This window comes from Chlorocebus sabaeus, chromosome 18 (genome assembly GCF_047675955.1).
Source record: "Chlorocebus sabaeus isolate Y175 chromosome 18, mChlSab1.0.hap1, whole genome shotgun sequence".
Lineage (NCBI taxonomy): Eukaryota > Metazoa > Chordata > Mammalia > Primates > Cercopithecidae > Chlorocebus > Chlorocebus sabaeus.
The window spans coordinates 68,722,332-68,746,032 of NC_132921.1; the positions used below are offsets into that span (position 1 = coordinate 68,722,332).

The 23,701-nt window shown below is 44.2% G+C and overlaps 1 protein-coding gene across 1 annotated transcript; it reads left to right on the forward strand.

The window, feature by feature from the left end:
• Positions 1-18,411: 18,411 nt before the first annotated feature.
• Positions 18,412-23,325, forward strand: LRRC30 (leucine rich repeat containing 30). Its single transcript, XM_007974616.3, has one exon. The coding sequence runs from the start codon at positions 22,420-22,422 to the stop codon at positions 23,323-23,325; it is 906 nt and encodes a 301-aa protein (XP_007972807.1). The 5' UTR covers positions 18,412-22,419.
• Positions 23,326-23,701: the final 376 nt, after the last annotated feature.

Here is a 23,701-nt window from a genome sequence, read left to right on the forward strand (position 1 = left end):
TTTTATATGAAGCACAAGTGTGTGCATGCAAACGCACACACGTGCACACGCACGTGCGCACACACAAACACACCCCAGAAAGATACAAGGTGCCAGTCTGTTCGCATTTCTCAAAAATTCCATTCCAATCCAGGTGTAAAATATTCAGATTATAAGCAGGGATTGAACACTTCACAATGACATTCCCATTTCCCCCCGTAGGGTTGCACTAATTTACAGTAAATCATTGAATAATGATTAATAATAATACAGCTTAAAATGCTGCAATGATAATCTATTTAAGAAATAAGTGTGGCCGGGAACGGCGGCTCACTCCTGTAATCCCAGCACTTTGGGAGGCCGAGGCGGGCGGATCACGAGAGCAGGAGATCGAGACCATCCTGGTGAACACTGTGAAACCCCATCTCTACTAAAAATACAAAAAAGCCAGGCATGATGGCGGGCACCTGTAGTCCCAGCTACTCGGGAGGCTGAGGCAGGAGAACCCGGGGGGCAGAGCTTGCAGTGAGCGGAGATCATGCCACTGCACTCCAGCCTGAGTGATGGAGCGAGACTCTGTCTCAAAAAAAAAAAGAAATAAGTATGTCCTTCTATTTAAATTAAAATCACCCAATAATAAATATCTAACTGAAATAATATACCCAATTAAATAATATGAATACAACTTAATTTATATTCCTGATTTTATTGTATGAATTTCCCAATTACACTGTATGGGGGCCACTAAACTCTGCTCTGTGCTGAGTAGCGAGAATGGGGGGTTTCTAGAGTGGGCACTAGACTCAGGGGAGTTTGGGTCTCCAATCTCACAACTTTCACCACATGGGCACTGACCGTATCCTCTGCTAAATGCCATGGAAATAGCCCAGTGCATGGCATGTGAGCCTCTCGAGTCACATCTGCTTGGATTTTGCCTTAGTTTTAGTCTTCAGGAACAAATTCTGTCTGTTAGTCCCATGGAGAAGAAGATTTTAAATTTCTTTTACTAATAAAATTAGTTAACATTTTTTAGGGCAGTTAGGAATGTCCAGCCTTGAATAGAGCACTGCACATGTGCTGACTCACTAAATCCCTACACTAGCTTGAGAGATACAAAGCTTGTTTTGCCATCTCCACTTTGCACACGAGGAAACCTAGGCTTAGAAAGAGTAAAGAACGTGTCCAATGTGCCATAGTGGGAAGATGGTAGAATGAGGATTAAAACCCAGATTTGCCAAACACTAAAGTCCCTTCTCTTAAAGATTACTTTATACTAACTTGGTCACACTGAATAGTCCCGTCTAAGCATTTGCTAACTTACTAGGGGTGCCAAGAGCCAGAGGAGGGATCTGTGTTTGAAAAAGTGTCCCAATTAATAATAATAGCAACTCAAATGTGTATGGTGAATTTTGGTTTACAATGGACGATCGTGTCTGTTATCCCACTGAATTGTTTCCATTAGCTCTACTGTAGATGGCCTCTCTAGTTTATAAAGAGGAACTGGAGGCTCAGAGCGAGAGGCAAGTTGCCCAGACAGTCACTGGGAGAGCTGGCCTCAAAGCCAAGTCTCCCCACTGCAGAGGGAGTTCTCCATCCTTCACCCAATGTCATGATGGTGCCCTTCCTCCAGGGCCTCCTTCCCATTCCTGTGAGGAGAAAGATGGCTAAGAGTCTTCACATAAACACCAGGATTCTGCACACCACCCAGCTTCTCCCTTTTCTCTCCCAAAGTTAATCTAACTTGTAGGGAGAGCAGGCGAACACCTTTCTTCATGGGGTGATATCAGAGGCACAAGGGAGGCCACACTGATGTCCGGACTATTTCTCCCTATGACTAAAGCCTGAAGCCAGCCACTTACAGCATCATCCCTCTCATTCTGAAGGTTTGATTCCGCTTGAAATAAAATATCCCTGAGAAGAGGGTTACTTTAAAGTGTTTTCAGGAAAGGGCTGTGGAGTGGGGTGAAATGTTGCTGAGGCAGGAGTCTGACGTGGGGGTTCAGTTCAGCCCTGGCTTGCCCACCGCTGTGTGTGTCTGGGGGCAGCACCCAACAGCTCAGGGTCTCAGTTCAATTATCTATGAATTCAGAGGCAGTAAACCAGAAATTGGAGATTCCTTCTGGCTTAACGTGCTAGATTTTTGCAAAGCTTCATTGTATGTTCTTTGTGGATGTTTAGACATTTCAACTGTTCTGAATTATGACATTAGAATCAACAGTGGAAAAACACAGACTTCTGTTTGATGACTTACTTCAGAGAGTCTTTAGAGTCTACTGGTTAAAAATAATTTACTTGGCTCCAAAAGGATGGCTGTGAAACATCTTGGCAGGACTTTATATGTAAGGACTTGACTGTGGTTAGCCCATTTTAAACGGTATTTGTTAAGTTGCTGAAAACAAAATCTTTCCTGAATATTCTTCTAAAAAAAGATGATGCTATGTCAGCTGGATTCTAAATGTTATACTCCTACAAGGTCTTTCAAAGACCATAACCTTCTCCAGTCCCTCCCAGACCCTACTCTCATTCAGTCAGCAAACCCTATGTTCTTTCCATATTTCCTTCGTTCCCTCTCTCTCTGCCTCCCTCCCTCCCTCCTTCCCTCCCTCCCTCCCTCCCTCCCTCCCTCCCTTCCTTCCTTCCTTCCTTCCTTCCTTCCTTCCTTCCTTCCTTCCTTCCTTCCTTCCTTCCTTCCACCTTCCCTCCCACCCTCCCCTTTCCTTTCCTTCTCTCTATCTCTGTCTCTCTCTCTCCACCTCTGTCTCTATCTTTCTCTCTCCCTCCATCTATGTTTCTATTACATTCACTTTCACTGTCTTTTCTAGTCTTTGGAAGAATGCCCAGGGCTCAGTGTCTTATAAACTTTCAGTAAACATAAGAGTTTTATTGTGTCATTGGGGGTAATCTAGCCAGTTGATAAAACTGCTGAAAGCATTAAACCTGCAAAATGTCATTCCTGGGATTATGCTAAGCCTGGCAATCAGTTAATAAAAATCACTACACTGCAAAAAGTCTACTCAGCCCTCCTAAATTCAAATTGCATCCTCAATTGTCCACCTACCCTGCTGCATCTCCCACTCTTCCTCCTCCTGGCTGCTGCTTCGGGGCAGAGCTCAGAACTTGGCACCTCCCCCCATAGCAGTCATGACAGATTGAATAAGAGAGAAATAGAAACACCAGGCATTTAGCTCACAAACAGATCAGAAAGGGAGAGTAAGAGAAGACAAACAGATTCAACTCCTGTGACACCGACTGTCTAATTTTTTAAATAGGCTTCTTGATTTCCATAGTGCTTGCCCTGATTTCATTTAATTAGATGAAAAAGAGGTGATATGTACCTGTATATTTTTCTATGGAAAGGGAGAAGACAGACAGTGAACATGATGGCAGCTTCATGTTTTGAGTGCATCTTATGTGCCAGACTCGATGCTAAAGGCATGCAGGACCCTTACCATCCTCCCATTTGCAGAGAGCAAACCCAGGCTCCAGGCATGGAGGACCAGCTCCTTCCTGGCTAAGCCTCTTCTCTCCCATTGTGCTTGAAAAAGGCAATATCCTTGAATTAGGAATCAATACAGAAATAATTCTCAAAGGGAAAGGCAGGACATATGAGCACTTGTATGGATTTTTTTTTTTTTTTTTTTTTTTTTTTTTTTGAGATGGAGTCTTGCTCTGTCGCCCAGGCTGGAGTGCAGTGGCGTGTTCTCAACTCACTGCAACCTCTGCCTCCTAGGTTCAAGGGATTCCCCTGCTTCAGCCTCCCAAGTAGCTGGACTACAGGGGCCCGCCACCACACCTGGCTAATTTTTTGTATTTTCAGTAGAGATGAGGTTTCACCGTATTAACCAGGATGGTCTCGATCTCCTGACCTCGTGATCCGCCCGCCTTGGCCTCCCAAAGTGCTAGGATTACAAGCATGAGCCACCGCTCCCGGCCCCCCACTTTTTTTTTTTTTTTGAGATGGAGTCTCACTCTGTCACCCAGGTTGGAGGGCAGTGGCGCGATCTCCACTCACTGCAACCTCCACCTCCTGGGTTCAAGCAGTTCTCCTGCTTCAGCCTCCTTAGTAGCTGGGACTGCAGGCACGCACCACCACGCCTGACTAATTTTTGAATATTTTATAGTAGAGATGGGGTTTCACCATATTGGCCAGACTGGTCTCGAACTCCTGACCTTATGATCCGCCTGCCTCGGCCTCCCAAAATGCTGGGATTACAGGCATGAGCCACCGCATCCGGTAGACAATCTTCTTTTAAAAGAAAACTTTCCCCATTTATGTGTAAAATACATTCTTCCACATCTCAACCTTAACTCTCCCATTTCTACCTCTCTGGCAGCCTTTTTACTAAAAGTCATACAAGTTCTTTGGGGACAAACATTGTGAGAGGGAGATGGTAGATGAGGAAGGAGAAGTTCACACTGCCCTGAGCCACTGTTGGTGACAGAGACCTTTGCCTCCACCTTGTTTCACGTGAGGACATGTGGGAAGGCATCTGGGACATGAGTGATAAGGCAATGTCAGTTGTCCCAAGAAACAAAACCCCTGAGGACTCTAACAGGCAGCCCTCCCATGTGGCCAGCTGTGGGCTCTGGCTCTGCTGCTAAACTTGGCAGCCTGAGATTTTACCAGTAAACTTTTCTGCTTAACAATACAGCTCCCTTACTAAGCCAATTAGCCGCTCCAAGTTACAGAGGAGAAATGTGGCCCAGATTTTGATGCCAACATGAGACAGTCTCCTCTTCTGCTCCTCCTCTTCTTTTCTCTGGGCTCTGCTGAGTCACTTTCAAATATTTTTTCTAGGTTTTCTTATATTTTCTCCCCTTCCCCACTTTTTTTAAATACTACATTTTAAAGCAACAGCATTGTGTTGTTTAAGGAGAATGATAAAAACAGAGGAAACAAATTCATAGTTTCTTTTTCCTATGAGTGCTTGACTTGAATTCACCTTTCGTGACAGGCTCTGCCCCATGGGCCTCCCCTGTCTCCACACACTGCCTTCAAGCCTCCCCCAGTCCCACACGCAGGGACGGACAGGTAGCACTTCTGAGAGCTTGAAGATCAGGTGCGCAGAACGCACTGGATGAGGAGCCAGAGACTTGGCCCGGCTTTGCCCATCATGGCCTGTTTGACCTTGTGTGATTCACTTAACTCCTGGAATCCCCAGGCCCCTCAGCTATAAAACAGAGGGCTTAGCTGAGATGGCCCCAGAGTCCTTCTGCCAACACTAAAATTCTCCTCTCCTGGGGTCTCTGGTTCAAGACTGTTGAGTAAAGGCAAACCCAGCATGTTCTAGCAGAGGCTGAGAGGTTTCATTCTTTCTTTCTGACTGCTCTGTTCAACTACTCTCTTCCCTTCCAGGTGTCACAACACACAGCGCTTCTTCTTTTTTTTTTTTTTTTTTTTGAGACAAAGTCTCGCTCTGTCGCCCAGTCTGGAGTGCAGTGGCACGATCTCGGCTCGCTGCAAGCTCCGCCTTGCGGGTTCACACCATTCTCCTGCCTCAGCCTCCCGAGTAGCTGGGACTACAGGTGCCCGCCACCAGGGCCCGGCTAATTTTTTTTATTTTTAGTAGAGACAGGGTTTGACTGTGTTAGCCAGGATGGTCTCGATCTCCCGACCTCGTGATCTGTCCACCTCGGCCTCCCAAAGTGTTGGGATTACAGGCGTGAGCCACTGCGCCCAGCCTCAAAAAGATTTTTTAAATTAATACTTTAATTTGAAATAATTTTAGACTCAGAAAAGTTGCAAAATGGTCGAGTTCCATATATTCTTGACTTAGTGTTTCCAAATGATAAGCTACCTGTTCATGGTCAGACGCAGTGGCGCATACATATAATCCCATCTTTTTGGGACGCTGAGGTGGGAGGATAACTTGAGGCCAGGCCACATAGTAAGATCCCATCTCAGCCTGGTGCTGTGGTTCACACCTGTAATCCCAGCACTTTGGGAGGCTGAGGCAGACAGATCACAAGGTCAAGAGATCAAGACCCTCCTGGCCAACATGGTGAAACCCTGTCTCTACTAAAAATACAAAAATTAGCTGGGGATGGTGGTGGGTGCCTGTAGTTCCAGCTACTCAGGAGGCTGAGGCAGGAGAATCACTTGAACCTGGGAGGTGGAGGTTACAGTGAACGGAGATCGTGCCACTGCACTCCAGCCTGGCAACAGAGTGAGACTCCATCTCAAAAAAAAAAAAAAAAAAAAAAAAAGGCTGGGCGCGGTAGCTCATGGCCTGTAATCCCAGCACTCTGGGAGGCTGAGGCAGGCGGATCACAAGGTCAGCAGATGGAGACCATCCTGGCTAATACACTGAAACCCCATCTCTACTAAAAGTACACAAAAAAAACTAAATGGGCATGGTGGCACATGCCTATAATCCCAGCTACTTGGGAGGCTGAGGCAGGGGAATCGCTTGAACCTGGGAGGTAGAGGTTGCCGTGAGCCGAGATCGCACCACTGTGCCACTGCACTCCAGCCTGGGCGACAGGGCGAGACTCCATCTCAGAAAAAAAAAAAAAAAGATCCCATCTCTACAAATAAAAAATAAAAAATTACCTGGGCATGGTGGCACACATTTTAGTCCCAGCTACTTGGGGGGCTGAGGCAGGAGGATTGCTTCAGCCCTGGAGTTACAGTGGTTGCAGTGAGCCCGATGGCACCACTGCATTCCAGCCTGGGTGACAGAGCAAGACCCTCTTTCCATAAGGAACAAAAAAAGCTACCTGGCCTCTTATGCCCTCGGCAAATTACTCACCTGGAGAAAATGGAATCTACCACTTCCACAAGGTTCTGTTGGTCAAGTCAAGCCCAAATTCTAGCCTAGATTTGAGGTGTGGTGAAATAGAGGGAACTCTTTAAGGAAGACACCACAAAGACTTTGCAAACAAATGACAGTGCAGTATGGAAGTAGTTTTTGCAGCCAGCCTTGCAAACAATGCACCACAACATCTGGCACGCGGCAGAATGTTTCACAAGTTAGCTTCTGGTGCTAGGAGCCATAGGACTCATTTGTATCTCAACATGTCCTCTGGTTTTGAACCTTCATGTTATGCCACCAATTGAGATACATCGTGGGTGGTAATAATTGTCCTGGAATATATTCTAACACCAGAATGGCCAAGAAAAATTTCATTATCCATGAAGGTGACCACAAATCACGTACATACATCCTACCTAACCCAAAAAAGATGCATTTCTTATTCAAGTTCCCTTCGGCTAGACCCCAAAAATGCTTGGCCACTCTCATGCCACCTAAACTGAGGGGATGTGTGACAGAGAGAATTCCAAGTGGATTGTAGCTAAAGTGCCTAACTTTTACACAGTTCATTTTCGATGTGAACATAGACCATGGCCTCATCTAGTGCCTTGTGAGTGTCCTGGGCATGTGAGGGGTGCTAAAGTTTAAGCTGTGTTAGCTTCACAATAAATCCACCTCTGCCTGGAATGGAAATTCATCAGAATGCCTCAGGGTGAGAATGAACTTTGGGTTCTTCTGTATCCGTGTACACAGAAAACAGAAGCCTCTGCAAGAAAACGTAACTATGCCTGGGTATTCTAGATGCCTACAGAGAGAAAAGATTTTGTGGGGCATAAAGTACCATTCTAAACTTCCTCTGGTGGGGGCATATTTGCTTATTGAAGGGCAAATACACTTACAGGGATGTGAACGGAACCAAAGCTAACATGAACTCTTCCAAGTTACTGAACCCAGGACAAATTGAATCCAAATATACAAATTTTTGTAGCGCCAGGAACCATGGCAAGGGTTGATTTTCTTTCCCTTTCAAAAAAGTATGTTTTGCTTTCTTTCCCATAATGTTTTCATTAACTGTGTTTTTGAATTTTAAAAAGCTCTGTAAATATAGCATGCATGATTTTCAGTAAAAAAGTTGTTATTTATTTGAGTTATGCAAAAAGTGTCTTATTTTCTTACAACGAAACCTAAATCTATCTCAAGCTCTCATAGCTGCAAGTACACAAAAACATCCAGAAAAGTGTAGTTAAATTCAGTGATTTTGCAGTCATTTTTGGTTTCAACTCAATTGAATTCAAAACTTTTTCTCTCCCCACTCCTTGGTTAGCTCTGAGCTCTCTGTTCTCTCTGTTGGGCTTACACTTTATGGGGTTTCCAGATAGGATGTTGGGCAAAGCATTCCTGTGCTTTCAGCCTCCACACTGGGTAGCTGAGGTCCCACCAATTCTCAACTCCCCATGCAAGTCCCACTCTCAGGAACTTAGGTGGGCCAGCACGCAGGAGTGCACAGACTCCTTTCTCCTTTATTTGTTATTTATTATTATTATTATTTGAGACAGGGTATCCTTCTGTGTCCCACGCTAGAGTGCAGTGGCATGATCATAGCTCAGTGCGGCCTCAAACTTGTGGGCTCAAGTGATCTTCCTGCTTCAACTTCCTGAATTGCTGGGGCTACAGGCACGTGCCACCACACCTAGATAATTTTTCAAAAAAATTCTGTAGAGACAGCGTCTTGCTATGTTGCCAAGGCTGGTCTCAAACTCCTGGCCTCAAGTGATCCTCCCACTTCATCTTCTCTAAGTGCTAGGATTACAGCTGTGAGCCACCACCCCTGGCTATCTCTGGGACTTTCAAAAATGAGTGATCCATCAGCAGAATAGGGGGTCAGTCTGATGTGCCTGAGAATGACACCAGCGTGCTACAAACAATGTGTTAATGTGGAAATAGAGTTTATTTAATTAGACATAATACCGAACTACAAAAATTTTAAAGCATTTTCAGTACTTAATCATGACTTCTTTTCATCCCCTTTTAATTATTTTTGGGAGATATTTAAAATCCATTGCAATATTAAACCATTACATCTTGCAAACGCCTAAATGCATAGTAATTAAACCCCAGGGGCCCATAAGCAAAGCCATGTATTTTCTAAAAGTATGAAACCAGAACAATAAAATCCTCTTGAAACTTAAGTTGAGCAGAATCACCATTACATGAAGCCAAGTCATTAACTAACTCAAATCGAAGAACTCTTTCAAGATTATTCCGAGAACAGTGACACGGATGGAGTGCATGTTTCATTTGTCTTCTGTGATATTCAGCCTCTCCACTCTTCCTGCCTGCTCTGCTGCCTTGCCTTTCACCTGTTTGCATCCTGCCCTCCAGGCTTCCCCAGGTGCTTGCAGTCTCCAGTGCTCTCTCCATCATCTCCGCCCTTATGGCCACTCGGCTTGCCAGGCTCAATCCTCTGATTCTCCTTGGCCCTCTCACCCCAACTTACGCCTCCTCTGAATCTTATTTATTAATTTATTTAATTTTTGAGACAGAGTTTTGCTCTTGTTGCCCAGGCTGGTGCAAACTCGGCTCACTGCAACCTCTGCCTCCTGGGTTCAAGCGATTCTCCTACCTCAGCCTCCCAAGTAGCTGAGATTACAGGCACCCGCTACCACGTCCGGCTAATTTTTGTATTTTTAGTACAGATGGGGTTTCACCATGTTGGCCAGGCTGGTCTCAAACTCCTGACCTCCGATGATCCATCTGCCTCAGCCTCCCAAAATGCTGGGATTACAGGCGTGAGCCACCATGCCCGGCTGCCTCCTCTGAATCTTGTGCTGTTCCCATCCCCAGCAGAGCGTCTGCCTTCTTTGGTCTGTGCTCATCACAACTTGGACATGCTTCTGCTACAGCATGTATTTAATACAACCCTACACTGAAATACTTCGCTTAGATTTAGAGTAGGAAATCATTGAGAACACGGTCTTGGTCTTCATTTTCCTTGATTACCCCAGTAGCTTTCTTGTTTTGCATAGGACCTCATGCCTGGCCTCGTGCACAACAAGGGCTTTATAAATGCTTGTTGAGTGAATAGACGGAATGATGTGTCATAAACACACTGGGTTTGCTTCTGATTACTTTGAGCCAGCTGGACATTTCCAGTTGAGCCAATCTTTTTTATTTCCTGTTTCCTACTCCTCACCTGCTTATTCTAGGTCATTTTTATTGCCTCATTTATTCATGAAAGTTATTATATTTGGCCGCAGTGCTGACTTGAATTTTCCATCATGATTATAAAATAAATTGTTCATAGGGAAGGTAGATGATAGGTGTATGGGGATTCATTATACTTTGTATATAATCAACCTATTTAAAGCATTATTATGACATACAGTTATAATATTAGTAGAAATCAAAGAAAAGTTTAAAACTTCATCCACATGCTGAACACCCAAACAAATCAATTTCTATTCTTCCCTGTTTTCTTTCAGTCCTTGCCTGTATACATATGTAATTTTACATTTATATAATATATACATTTACATGGATGCTTTTAAACATAGAAGCATCTTAACTCCCTTTCTTTCAGCTAAAATGCAATCACTTAAAAGTCCAGAAACCACCGAGATGCTGATGTCCATGGTAATGAAGATGATGATGATGATGATGATAACTATTACTTATGGAGTTCCCCCTCCACATCCCCCAGAACAAACTGAGGCTCAGCAAGGCTGAAAACTTGCCTAGAGTCTCAAAACTAGTAGGATAATAAGAGTAATATTAATAGTAATCACATCATTAATACTTACCTATTACTTTACTATATGCCAGGATCTATGCTGAGCAGTTGACCTGCTTTATCTCATTTAAACCTCAAAGCATCTCCCAGGGGAGAGAGGATAAGTAATTGGCCCAAGATTGTGCTGCTTGGCAGAGCTAAGACTGACAAGCCCAACTTTTTTTTTTAAGTTTTATTTTGTTTTTAATTGACAAATCATAATTGTACATATTTATGATGTGATGCTTTGATGCATGTATACATTGTGTAATGATCAAATCAGGGCAATTGGCACATCCATCACCTGAAACATTTATCATCTCCTTGTGATGCGGATTTTTTTTTTTTTTTTTTTTTTTTAGATGGAGTCTCCCTCTGTCGCTCAGGCTATAGTGCAGTGGCTTGATATCTGTTCACTGCAACCTCCACCTCCCAGGTTAAACAATTCTCCTGCCTCAGCCTCTGAGCCTCCCGTGTAGCTGGGATTACAGGTGCACACCACCACTCCTGGCTATTTTTTTCTTTTTTTTTTTTTTTTTTTTGTATTTTTAGTAGAGATGGGGTTTCAGAATGTTGGTTAGGCTGGTCTCGAACTCCTGACCTCATGATCCACCTGCCTCAGCCTCCCAAAGTGCTGGGATTACACGTGTGAGCCACCATGCCCAGCTATGATGAGGATATTAAAGACTCTCTTTTCTAGCTATTTTGAAATATACAATACATCATGTTAATTATAGTGACCCTACTGTGCAATAAACACCAGAACTTATTTCTCCTGCCCAACTGTAAATTTGAATGTGTTCACCAACCTCTCCCCATTCTTCCTAACTACCTTCTCCAGCCTCTGGTAACCACTATTCTACTCTCTACTTCTATGAAATCAGGTTTTTCAGAGTCCGTATATCAGTCAGATCATGTGGTATTTGTCCTTCTGTGCTTGGTTTATTTCACTTAACAGTGGTCCTCTAGGTTCATCCACGTTGTCACAAATAACACAGTTTCATTCTTTTCTTATGGCTAGATAGTATTCCCTTGTGTGTATACACCACACTTTTTTTGTCCATTCATTTATTGAAAGATACCTAAGTCAATTCCATATCTTGGCTATTGTGAATTGTACTGCAATATACTTGGGGGTGCAGATAATCTCTTTAACGTACTGATTTCGTTTCCTTTGGATATATATCCAGAAGTGGGATTGTTGGATCATATGGTAGTTCTATTTTTAATGTTTTGAGGAACCTCCATACTGTTTTCCTTAATGGTTGTACTAATAAATAGTATATGAGTTCCCCTTTCTCCATATTCTCTCTAGAAATTGTTACTTTTTGTCTTTTTGATAATAGTCATTTGAATTGGAGTGAGGTAACATCTTATTGCAGTTTTTCTTTCTTTCTTTTTTTTTTTTTTTTGAGACAGAGTCTTCCTCTGGGTTCAAGTGATTCTCCTGTCTCAGCCTCCCGAGTAGCTGGGATTACAAGCACCCATCACCACACCCAGCTAATATCTTGTATTTTTAGTAGGGAAAGGGTTTCACCATGTTGGCCAGGCTGGTCTCGGACTCCTGACCTCAGGTGATCCACCTGCCTTGGCCTTCTATTGGGGAAACCCACCCCCGATATTCAGCATGGGTCCTTTTCTATTTTCCCTAAGTGTCGGCTGGTCTGAGAAATAAAGGGGAAGAGTACAAAAGAGATAAATTTTAAAGCTGGGTGTCTGGGGAAGGCATCACATGTTGGCAGGTTCCATGATGTGCCCTGAGCCGTAAAACCAGCAAGTTTTTATTAGCGATTTTCAAAGGGGAAGGAGTGCAAAAATAGGGTGTGGGTCACAGAGATCATATGCTTTAAGGGCGACAAAAGATCACAAGGCAGGAGGTCAGGGCGAGATCATAAGGTCTGGGCAAAACTAGAATCACTAATGAACTTCCATGTCCAGCTGTGCACGCATTGTCATTGATAAACAAGGTTCAAGAGCAAAGAACCGGTCTGACTAGAATTTGCCAGGCTGGAATTTCCTAATCCTAGCAAGTCGGGGGTTGCTGCAGGAGATTAGGTGTTTCATCCCTATCTACATCTGCATAAGGCAGACACTCCTAGGGCAGCCATTTTAGAGGCCCCGCCCTGGGAATGCATTCTTTTCCTAGGGCTGTTAATTATTAATATTCCTTACTAGGGAAAGAATTCAGAGATATTTATCTTACCCATTTTCGGTAATAAGATAAATATGGCTCTGTTCTGCCTGGCCAACAGACAGTCAGACTTTAAAGTTATCTCCCTTGTTCCCTGAAAATCGCTGTTATCATGTTCTTAAGGTGACAGATTTCATATTCAAATACACATGCTCTACAAACAATCTGTGCAGTTAACGCAATCATCACAGGGTCCTGAGAAGACATTCATCCTCAGCTTATGAAGATGACAGGATTAAGAGATTAAAGATAGACGTAAGAAATTATACAAGTATTAATTTGGGGAACTAATAAATGTCCATTAAATCTTAACAATTTATGTTCTTCTGCCATGGCTTCAGCCAGTCCCTCCATTTGGGGTCCCTGACTTCCCATAACAGCCTCCCAAATTGCTGAGATCACAGGCATGAGCCACCACACCTGGCCTGATTGGTGACTTTTCTACATGGATACTTATATCTTCAGGTTTGAAAAGGTTTTTTGTTGTTGTTGTTGTTGTTGTTTGTTTGTGTTTTACAGAGTCTTGCTCTGTCACCAGGCTGGAGTGCAATGGCGTGAACTCAGCTCACTGCAACCTCCACCTCCTGGGTTCAAGTGATTCTCCTGCCTCAGCCTCCCGAGTAGCTGGGACTACAGGCACGTGCCACCATGCCCAGCTAATTTTTATATTTTTAGTAGAGACAGGGTTTCACCATGTTGGCCAGAATGGTCTCAATCTCTTGACCTCGTGATCTACCCATCTCAGCCTCCCAAAGTGCTGGGATTACAGGTGTGAGCCACCACGCCCAACCTTTTATGTATTTATGTATTTATTTATTTATTTATTTTTGAGGCAGAGTCTCACTCTGTCGCCCAGGCTGGAGTGCAGTGGTGCAATCTCGGCTCACTGCAAGCTCTGCTTCCTGGGTTCATGCTTCTCCTGCCTCACCCTCCCAAGTAGCTGGGACTATAGGCACCCACCACCACGCCCAACTAATTTTTTTGTATTTTTAGTAGAGACGTGGTTTCACCATGTTAGCCAGGATGGTTTTGATCTCCTGACCTCGTGATCCACCCACCTCAGCCTCCCAAAGTGCTAGGATTACAGGCATGAGCCACTGTGCCTGCCCCCCCCCCGCCTTTTTAAAAATTATTTCTTTGAATAAGCTTCCTACCCTTTTGTCTTTTTCTTCTTCTTCTTGAACTCCAATAACCCAAATACTTGCTTTTTTGATGCGATTCCACAGATTATATAAGCTTGATTCTTTTCATTTCTTTTTCTTTTTTCTCTTATGACTGTATATTTTTAAATAGCCTGTCTTCAAGCTCATTGATTCTTTCTTTTACTTTATCACTTCTCTGTTTCTACTTTATCTTTTATTGCTGTCTGTGGGCTTTTTTCCTTTCATTCATTTGTAGTTTTTCAGCTCCAGAGTTTCTGTTTTTTTATTGTTTCAGTTTATCTGTTAAATGTATCTGATGAAATTCTGAATTGTTTTTCTGTGTTTTCTTGAAGTTAATGGGTTCCTTACCATGACTATTTTGAATTTCTTGCCTGTCAGATTAAACATCTCTATCTCTTTACATTCTGTCACTGCTGCCTTGTTTTGTCCATTAGGTAAGGTCATAATTCTCTGACTGTTCTTGATAATTGTAGATGTACGTTGATGTCTGTGCATTCAAGAATTAGGTATTTATTCAGGTCTTTGCAGTCTAGCTTTATTTGTGCCTATCCTTTAGAGAGCCTGTCTAGAAACCTAAGTGGATTGACCCTTGTCAGAGCCTGTGACTCCTGCAGCCATTTAAGCACTAGAGGGAGCCATAAGCCCAGGCTTACTGTAAGTCTCACAAAGACTCCAAGGTTGGTTGTTGCAGTGTCCCAGCTGGGATGGACCTGGGGTAGGCTTAAGGAGGGTAACCAGTCTGTGTGGGAAGGCTGGCCAGGGACCAAGTATAGAAGCCTGTCCCATTGACCCAGACAGGAGCAAACTTCCTGGCAGATCCCTGGATCGGTGGGACCATTCCCTGACTGCCGTGATGGGGGCTGGAGTTGAGAATGGGCCCCCTCAGAGTTTGCTGTTGGACAGTGGTGGGCAAGCCTGCCCCAGTGGCACAGATATGTATGCTACCAACATTTTCCGCATGCACAGGGGAGTTCCCATGAGAGGGGCTGTAGCCAAGACGGTGCTCCCTCAGAATCCACTGTGAGAAAGAAGCTGGAAAACATTCCCCTGTGGCTCAGAGGTATGTGGACAAAGTCCAACCAAGGATTTTAAACTGAATTTGGAATTCCACTTACTCTAGGGTTCAACTCTTTTTAACTTTTCCTCACCAATTCAATGAAGAGGGAAAATTTATTTTTGTTAACATAGTCTAGACCAAATCTGAAATTAAAACAATAGTAAGTAGTTTGGGGAGTTTTAAATAAGATTCAAACTTATAATTTATTAAACAGGTAAGTTTTATACACACTATGCATATTTTAAACTTTTTGTCAGAGAGGCCTAGATCTGAGATATTTCACTTGACTGAACTTAGTGTCTCTTCTTTGCTTTTTTAATTTTTTTTTAGCCATTTATCAATTTATTATCCTGAAATGTCACAATAATTTAAAACTTCTTAAAAAGAGACTCGATCTTTAATAAAGCTCTACTACTTTGGTATGTGGATATTATATAGAATCTCATTGCTCTTAAATTCATGACCTTACTTTCTGATATAAACTTAATATGCAGAAGGCTGAATTGGTATTTAATTACTCTCTCGACTTTTAATCAAAGCATCTTTTTATTTCGCCTTTCCTTCAGTGCTGTAAAGCACGAAGTGTACTTTGATGGATTAGGACTGAATGAACAGGACTATAAAAGCCTTCACTGGTTACCCAACTCCATTGAAGACAAATAGGAAGATGCAAGGAAAACTGATACCTGAAGGCTAGGGTTAGCCCAGCAAATGGATTTCCCGAGAGGAAAAATAACAAAATGGCTGTCTTTCTAGAAGCAGCCTTTTAAAAAGCTAAATTTGAATTTGCTGAGATGATTTAATAAAATGCAGCTGGCCAGCAAAAGTAGACTCAATGCTTTCTTAGAGTTGCACCAGTCCTATAATTTCTGTATCTTGTTCGGTGACAGGCAAGAGCTATTGACATTAGGATTTCAAAGAGATAAAATGGCCTTGCTTGTAGGTTTTCTTTCCCCGAATGAATAATGTCAGCAGTGTAATTTTGGATAAATAGAAGTCTGATACCAGTTGACAAGCAAGGCAATTTTATTTATGTTTCTGGTCATATGGGTCATATAATAGGATAGAGAGTCAGTCAGTAAGCCTCTTAAAATAGAGTAGGTTTGATTCATAAGTAAGAGGATACAGTGGGGAGGAACCAGGGCTTATTGAATAGGTACCACATATGAGGCAACATCCTAGGCTCAAGGAGAACAAACGGTGATGAATAAGATTTAGCTTCCACCCTAAGAAATGTATTTATAGTCTAATGGAGGAGACTGGCACAAAAACTGATGATTTCTATGTTTTGTTTGTTTGTTTGTTTGGTTTGGTTTGTTTTGACACAGAGTTTTGCTGTTGTTGGTCAGGCTGGAGTGCAATGGCGTGATCTTGGCTCACTGCAACCTCCGCCTCCCGGGTTTAAGCAATTCTCCTGCCTCAGCCTCCCAAGTAGCTGGGACTACAGGCGCACACCACCATGCCTGGCTAATTTTTGTATTTTTAGTAGAGACGGGGTTTCACCGTGTTGACCAGGATTGTCTTGATCTCTTGACCTCGTGATCTGCCCACCTCAGCCTCCCAAAGTGCTGGGATTACAGGTGTGAGCCACCGCGCCCATCCTATGTATGGGTAGTATTATTATCTCCACTTTATATATGAGGAAACAGCACCGACAAGCTAAGTAGCTTGCCCTAGGTCACACAGCCTTTGACTAAAATTTCCAGGATTGAAACCCAAGATGGTCAATCAATCAGAGCTTATGACATTAACCACTAGATTATGCTGCCTCTTGCTGCAGTGTCTGTGTGCTAGAAGGCTGTGGGATGCTCTAATTGGAAAAATAATCGGCCACCTTACTAAGAAAAAATTGTGCAGAGGAAGACAGTTTTCCATGTAGTGGAAAGAGGGCCAGAGTCAGAATCAGAAGACCTGAATGTTGATTCTGATGCTGGTAGTAATTGGCTTTGCAAACTGGAGAGTCATTTAACTTCAGTGAGGCTCAACTTCCTCATAGTTAATATGAGGTTAATAATATCAATCTTCCAAATATTATTTGTGTCAGATAGAATGTATGAAAGTGTCTCAAACAGCTCCTAGCACTAACTAAAGTTTTGCATGGAAGATGAATGGGAGATAAATGAGGGATGCTTCAGAGTTACAGGTTTGATTGGGTTTAAAGAAAGTGTAAGGCCGGGCGCGGTGGCTCACGCCTGTAATCCCAGCACTTTGGGAGGCCGAGGCGGGCGGATCACAAGGTCAGGAGATCGAGACCATGGTGAAACCCCGTCTCTACTAAAAAATAGAAAAAAATTAGCCGGGCGCAGTGGCGGGCGCCTGTAGTCCCAGCTACTCGGGAGGCTGAGGTAGGAGAATGGCGTGAACCCGGGAGGCGGAGCTTGCAGTGAGCCGAGATTGCGCCACTGCACTCCAGCCTGGGCGACAGAGCGAGACTCCGTCTCAAAAAAAAAAAAAAAAAAAAAAAAAAAAAAAAAAAAAAAAAAGAAAGTGTAAAGTTCATAAAGAAGGACAAAATAAAAATCAAACACATGGAGAATGTTCTCTCAATGACTCCAGGGGCGTGTGTGTGTGTGTATGTGTGTATATAATGGCTACCATTTTTAGAGTAACTATCATTGATAGAGTTCTTACACTGTCCTAGTACTGTACTATGGGCCATATGTCTTCAATAACCATGATTTAGGGACTCTTTTTTTATGTGCTTTGGGTTTTACTATTGCATGCATTTCATAGATGCTTAACCATGGACCATTCTGAGCTACAATGGTTTAATATAGCTTCTCTGCAGATCTCTGCAAAACCTAGCAACAGGCTGTGTTTGATGCAAAGATGTGGCAGCTCAGAACACATCACGTGTGCTTGCTCCCCTTCCTGATGCTCCTCCCCATGTCTCCCTCATTCTTGCTTACCCACAGTTGTGCTCCTTAATAAAATATTAGCCCCATAAGCTTTTGTCTGAAGCTCTGCTTTTGAGGAAACCTAGGCTAAGGCAGATCTTGAAAAAAAATTTTTTTCTTTAGTAAAGGAAAACAGATAGAAGCCAATATGCATAGGTACAAGATCTAGCTTTACATATGCAAAATGTTAACTGGATTGTCTCTTTTCATACTGTTCTGTATTTTCTATTTTAATTATTATTATTATTATTTTTGAGATAGTGTCTTGCTCTGTCGCCTGGGCTGGAGTGCAGTGTGCGATCATGGCTCACTGCAGCCCCGCCCACCAGTGCTCAAACGTTCCCCTCACCTCAGCCTCCCGAGTAGCTGGGACTACAGGCATGCACCACCATGCCCAGCTAATTTGTGTATTTCTTGTACAAATAGGGTTTCACCATGTTGCCCAGGCTGGTCTTGGGTTCACGTGATCTGCCTACCTCAGCCTCCCAAACTGATTACAGGTATAAGCCACTGCAACTGGCCTATTTTAAATTTTTTAAACAGTGGAAAGTTTATTTTAATCAATCAACTATTTAGAGGTACACATTTCTTTCTTCTGAAATTAACACATGATGTACAGACATAAGCTGAAAAGTCATAGTGAGAATAAAAAATATTCTTTCTGTAGATATTCCATTAGTGTGAATTCAGGAGTAGCTTCAGATGTTTTCATAACCTACTATTTTACACTCTCATTATTTCAGTTTTATATTACTTAGGTTTAAAAAAATAATTCATATTGATTTTCATATGTTGGAACAATCATCTGGAACATACAGCAATGTAGTAAACATGTCAACCATATTAAATGCATTTCAATTATTCTCCAGGCTCCTTAGGTTTTAAATATAATCACATTACTTACAATGCCCTGGAATTTCAAAAAATTGTCCAACAATGTTCTGAGAGTTATTTCAAGCTGCATTCCATTCAGAGAGCCCTGAAAAGTCTCTTTTGGTAAAGGTCAAATGTGTGGTCTACACAGTATAGAGAACCCTAAAGCCAACAACATTTCCTTGTTAGTGTTTATTCCCCAGGACGAACATAAAAGTTACAAAAATGAAGGCTGTCTTGGATTTTGCATACTTTTACCAGAAAGGGGATTAAATGTGCCTTTCACTTTCTCACAAGTGGCCTCATCTGTAGTGAGAATCAGACTGGGAGATTGGGAAAGGGGCTCTCGGCCATTATCCCCTCCAAATGACCCATTTCATAGAGGGGAAAACTGAGACCAGGGACAAGGAATGTCCTCTCAGAGAACTATGTGCTGACCGGATAACTGACAGTCACTGAGTGGGCAGCATTTACATTTCAAAAAGTTAGAAGAAAACAAGTCAGCTAGTGACTCAGCTCGTCCATCTGATATATGAGAACCTCTCTGGAGAAGACCTGAGCTGTTTTTGGAGGCGCTAAATCCATCACTCTGAAGTTTTCTGGAATGATAGTTTAACTTTTGCTCTTCCTGGTTATGCTGGCATAAGGTAAACAGGGTTGCTATCTAGCTGTGTAGTTATTTCTTTCTTTCTTTCTTTTTTTTTTTGAGACAGAGTCTCACTCTGTTGTCTAGGCTGGAGTGCAGTGGGGCGATCTCAGCGCACTGCAGCCTCTACCTCTTGGGTTCAAGCGATTCTCCTGCCTCAGCCTCCCGAGTAGCTGAGATTGCAGCTCTCTGCCACCACACCCAGCTAATTTTTTGTGTTTTTAGTAGAGACAAGGTTTCGCCATGTTGGCCAGGCTGGTCTCGAACTCCTGACCTCAGGTGATCCACCCGCCTCAGCCTCCCAGTACTGGTATTACAGGCGTGAGTCACCACCCCCGGCCCTGTGTAGTTACTTCTATGCATGGAGTAATGTAGTCATTTTTTGACCTGTGCTCCATCAATCCTACACCCTGGCACTTGAAAGCAAGGGATCGTGTCCTAGCCAGAGTTGCTTTGCTTCTCTACAGAGAGAAGACCAGCGTCTTCTTGTGTTTCCCAGCCTGAGCTCTGTGCGGACCAACTAAGATTGAATCCTGGTTCTCCCATTGACTAGTTACTTGATCTTGGGTAAGTGAGTTGATTTTGTATAAGTAACTTACCTTTGTCTATCTTCCTTTCCTCATCTGTAACATGGAGATAATTTTAATACCCATTCTGCCTATAAAGTGAGGGCTACAGTGACTTTTACATAAGTAAACATCTGATGAATATTGGCTATTGATAAGTGCTCAAGAAATATTTATTAGAAAAAATGTATTAAGGGGGAAGACAGAGAATTGTCACAAGAAGAAACTTACTGATATTTTTCTCAAACCATCCCAGGTACTGCAATTCCCCACATTTCAAGTACTCTAGCATAATTTCTGAGGCTTATGGAAGGAAAGAGGAAGCACAGCTAGCTTTTCTTTTTCTGTTTTTTTTTTTTAACAGAACCATGTGAAATTTACATATATAAGGCATGGTCTGCTCCAAAAACTTAGGGTCTAAATTTAGCCACATTGCTCCCACACAAGCCACCACAATTGTTAACTACAACACTCAAGTGCCTCATAAAAAGCATGTGCAAAGTCTCCACCTTTGTCCAGAATCCCTGGGGCTGACTCAAAGGGGTCAGATCTCTTTCAAATGGCATGTGGAGAGAGAACTGGCCTCCCCTTGTTTTTGCCTCTGCTGCTCCTCCTGGTCAGATCCTGCACCCTGGGTGTGGATGGACGTCCAGGTTCCCCAGGCAGCACACAGCTAGGACCCAGTGACAACTCTTGGGTTGGTGGCAACATCCCTGTGAGGTCAGGGTCCCAGGAGCAGCAGGGGTCTCCAGGACACATAGCAGTAAAAACCCCACCCTTCCAGGCCAAACCAGCCCTTGCCAAGGGCCACAAGCCCTGTGCTCAGAACCTAGGTCAGCACCTTGATACCCCTTGTCTTCTCACTACGTATTTTTAGGATTTTTCACCTGTGCAGACGTGTGTCCGCCTCCTCCCCAACTACGTCAGTTTGCCAGGCTTGCTCTAAGAAACTGGGTGGCTGAAACAGCAGACATGTATTTTTCTCACAATTCTGGAGACTGGAAGCCTGAGATCAAGGTGTTGGCTTCTTCTGAGGCCTCTCTCCTTGGTTCACAGGTGGCTGCCTTCTCCCTACGTCTTCACTTGGCCCAATCGCCAAACGCAGCGCCTTCTGAGATACTGGGGGTTACAATTTCAGCATACGAAATTTGAGGGCAGGGTGAGGGGACACAGTTCAGCCCATAACACCAACAATTAATTGTGCAAACTTAAGGTATAAGTTAACTTTTTTAATTCATGAAAAAGACGGGGAGGCCGAGGCGGGTCCACCCGCCTCAATCAGGAGGTCAAGACCATGCTGGCCAACATGGTGAAATGCTGTCTCTACCAAAAATACAAAAATTAGCCAGGTGAGGTGGTGTGCACCTGTAATCCCAGCTACTTGGGAGGCTGAGGCAGGAGAATCACTTGAACCCAGGAGGTGGAGGTTGCAGTGAGTCAAGATCATGCCACTGCACTCCAGCCTGGGCGACAAGAGCAAAAACTCCGTCAAAAAAAAGAAAAAGAAAAAGAAAAAGAAATAAATAAAAAATTAAAAATAAATAAAAAGACAGGGAGGAGAAGAGAGAGAGAGAAAGAGAATGGTGCATAGTGAGGGGGGCCTCATTATATCCTTCCAGGACAATGCGTGGCCCGTGCTTACCATACTGAGGTGGCCACTCAAGTGGCTGTTCAAACATTTAAAGCACATCCTACTAAATACAGAAGGTCTCTGTAAGACAGATGAGCCCAGAGCTTCTCTGGCTGAAATGGGAGTGAGGGGCTGAGATCCCTCCCAACCCCCTTCTCACCAAATCACCTCTGACAAGCACAGGATAAAAACCTTTGACCTGGACGATTCCAGGTATCCGGGCTGCTTTTGTCATGTTTTCACAAACATACAGTTCATCGAGGTTTGGAACGGGGACCTACGAGATCATCTGCAGAGCCTTAGCTTTGGAGACACAACTGTCGCTAGCACGGAGCCCAGGTTCACTGTGAAGTTGTCTGGCTGAGCTCCCGCAATCCTGCCACCAGCCGGTGCTCGTGTGACCTGCTCTGTTTTTCCACTTTACTTCTTTTTAGACATGGGCTTGCTAATCACCCTCCTCAACTGTGACACCCAAGAAAAGCTGAGAGAGTAAAGTTATATGCAGCCTTCCTGTGACCTGTTTGCATGTACCCGGTCAATAAAACTCAGGCAGAGTGACAGTGACAGCTGCCTTGTGGCATTCAGAGGGAATTGAGCAGTTTAGCAGCCTCCTGGACAAGTATATCATTACAGCCCAGCTGCTCAGAGAAAAAACACCTAAACGCTGGGGGACAGGCACAGCTCCTGCAGCCACCCAGGGACCTGTCTCGGATACCTGCAAGGCCTGATCAAGACTCTCCAGGCAGCTTTCTCCACGCTAGGACCGCCTAGTCACAAGTTGGTTCTCACCCGGACGCAGGCTCCCTGCCTGCAACAGCCTGGCTTTTAGCAGCTGAGAGGACACAGTCCCTGCTGGGAGGTGGCAGAGGAGAGTGAATAGAAGGGAAGGTACGATGGGGGCCAGGCAGTCAAGGGCCAGCTCCAAGGATAAGGGCCCCAAGAGGATACTGTTCACGGGGAGGAGACAGAAGTTTTCTCCGTGGGACGATGCCCTGCTCCCGGGAAGGGACCCGCGGTCTCTGCTGAAGCGAGGCATGCACCACGTCAGCTTCAGCCTGGTCACCAGAGGAATGACAGACATCCCCGACTTTCTGTGGGGCTTGTCCGAGGTCCAGAAACTCAATCTGTCTCACAACCAGCTCCGGGTTCTCCCTCCCGAGGTGGGGAAACTGACCCGGATCGTGGTCCTGAACTTGTGCGGGAACCGCCTGAAGAGCCTGCCCAGAGAAGTGAGCCTCCTGCAAGGCCTCAGGGTCCTGTTTGTCAACATGAACTGCCTGACCGAGGTGCCGGCCGAGCTGAGCTTGTGCCGAAAGCTGGAGGTCCTGAGCTTGTCGCACAACTGCCTGTCCCAGCTCCCTGCGTGCTTCGCTGACCTCTCCAGACTGAGGAAGCTGAACCTCAGCAACAACCTCTTCGCGCACATCCCCATGTGTGTGTTCTCCCTGAAGGAACTGATTTTCTTGCACGTGGGCTCGAATCGCCTGGAAAACATCGCTGAGAGCATCCAGCACCTGACCAGCCTTCAGATCTTCATCGCAGAGGCCAACAATATCCACTCCTTCCCGAGGTCGCTTTGCCTGGTCACCAGCCTGGAGCTGCTGAACCTCAACAGCAACGACATCCAGAACCTCCCAAGCGAACTCCACCTGCTGTGTAGACTGGTGAGGATCGCCTGGAATCCCATGGACAAAGGGCTCCACATTTCCCACAACCCTTTATCCAAGCCTCTGCCGGAGCTGGTGGAGGGGGGCCTGGAGATGCTCTTCGGCTACCTGAAGGACAAAAAACACACATGACGTGGGTCCTGGAGGCCTGGATGGGAGACAACTCACCTGGACTCGGTCAGCCGGGGTACTTCTCTCATCTCAGCTTTCTACTCTCACCCTTAGTGTCTGGCAATGCTTTTGTTAATATTTGCTAAGTCGCTGTTGAACATCCATGTTAAGGAGGTATTTGCTTTTAACTCTGTATATTCTTAATAACCTCTGGATTATCATCTTCATCTCATCCTAAACATAAATTGAAAGGGGGTTGGTTTTCCCCAAAGAGAACTAACAGTTCTGATTCTTCTGAGGAGCAGTGAGATTCAGCCCTTGGGAGAGTGGATACCTAACAGGTCTGAATTCCATGTAATTCAAAAGGCAAATATTTGCTAAGTACTGTGTGCCAAGT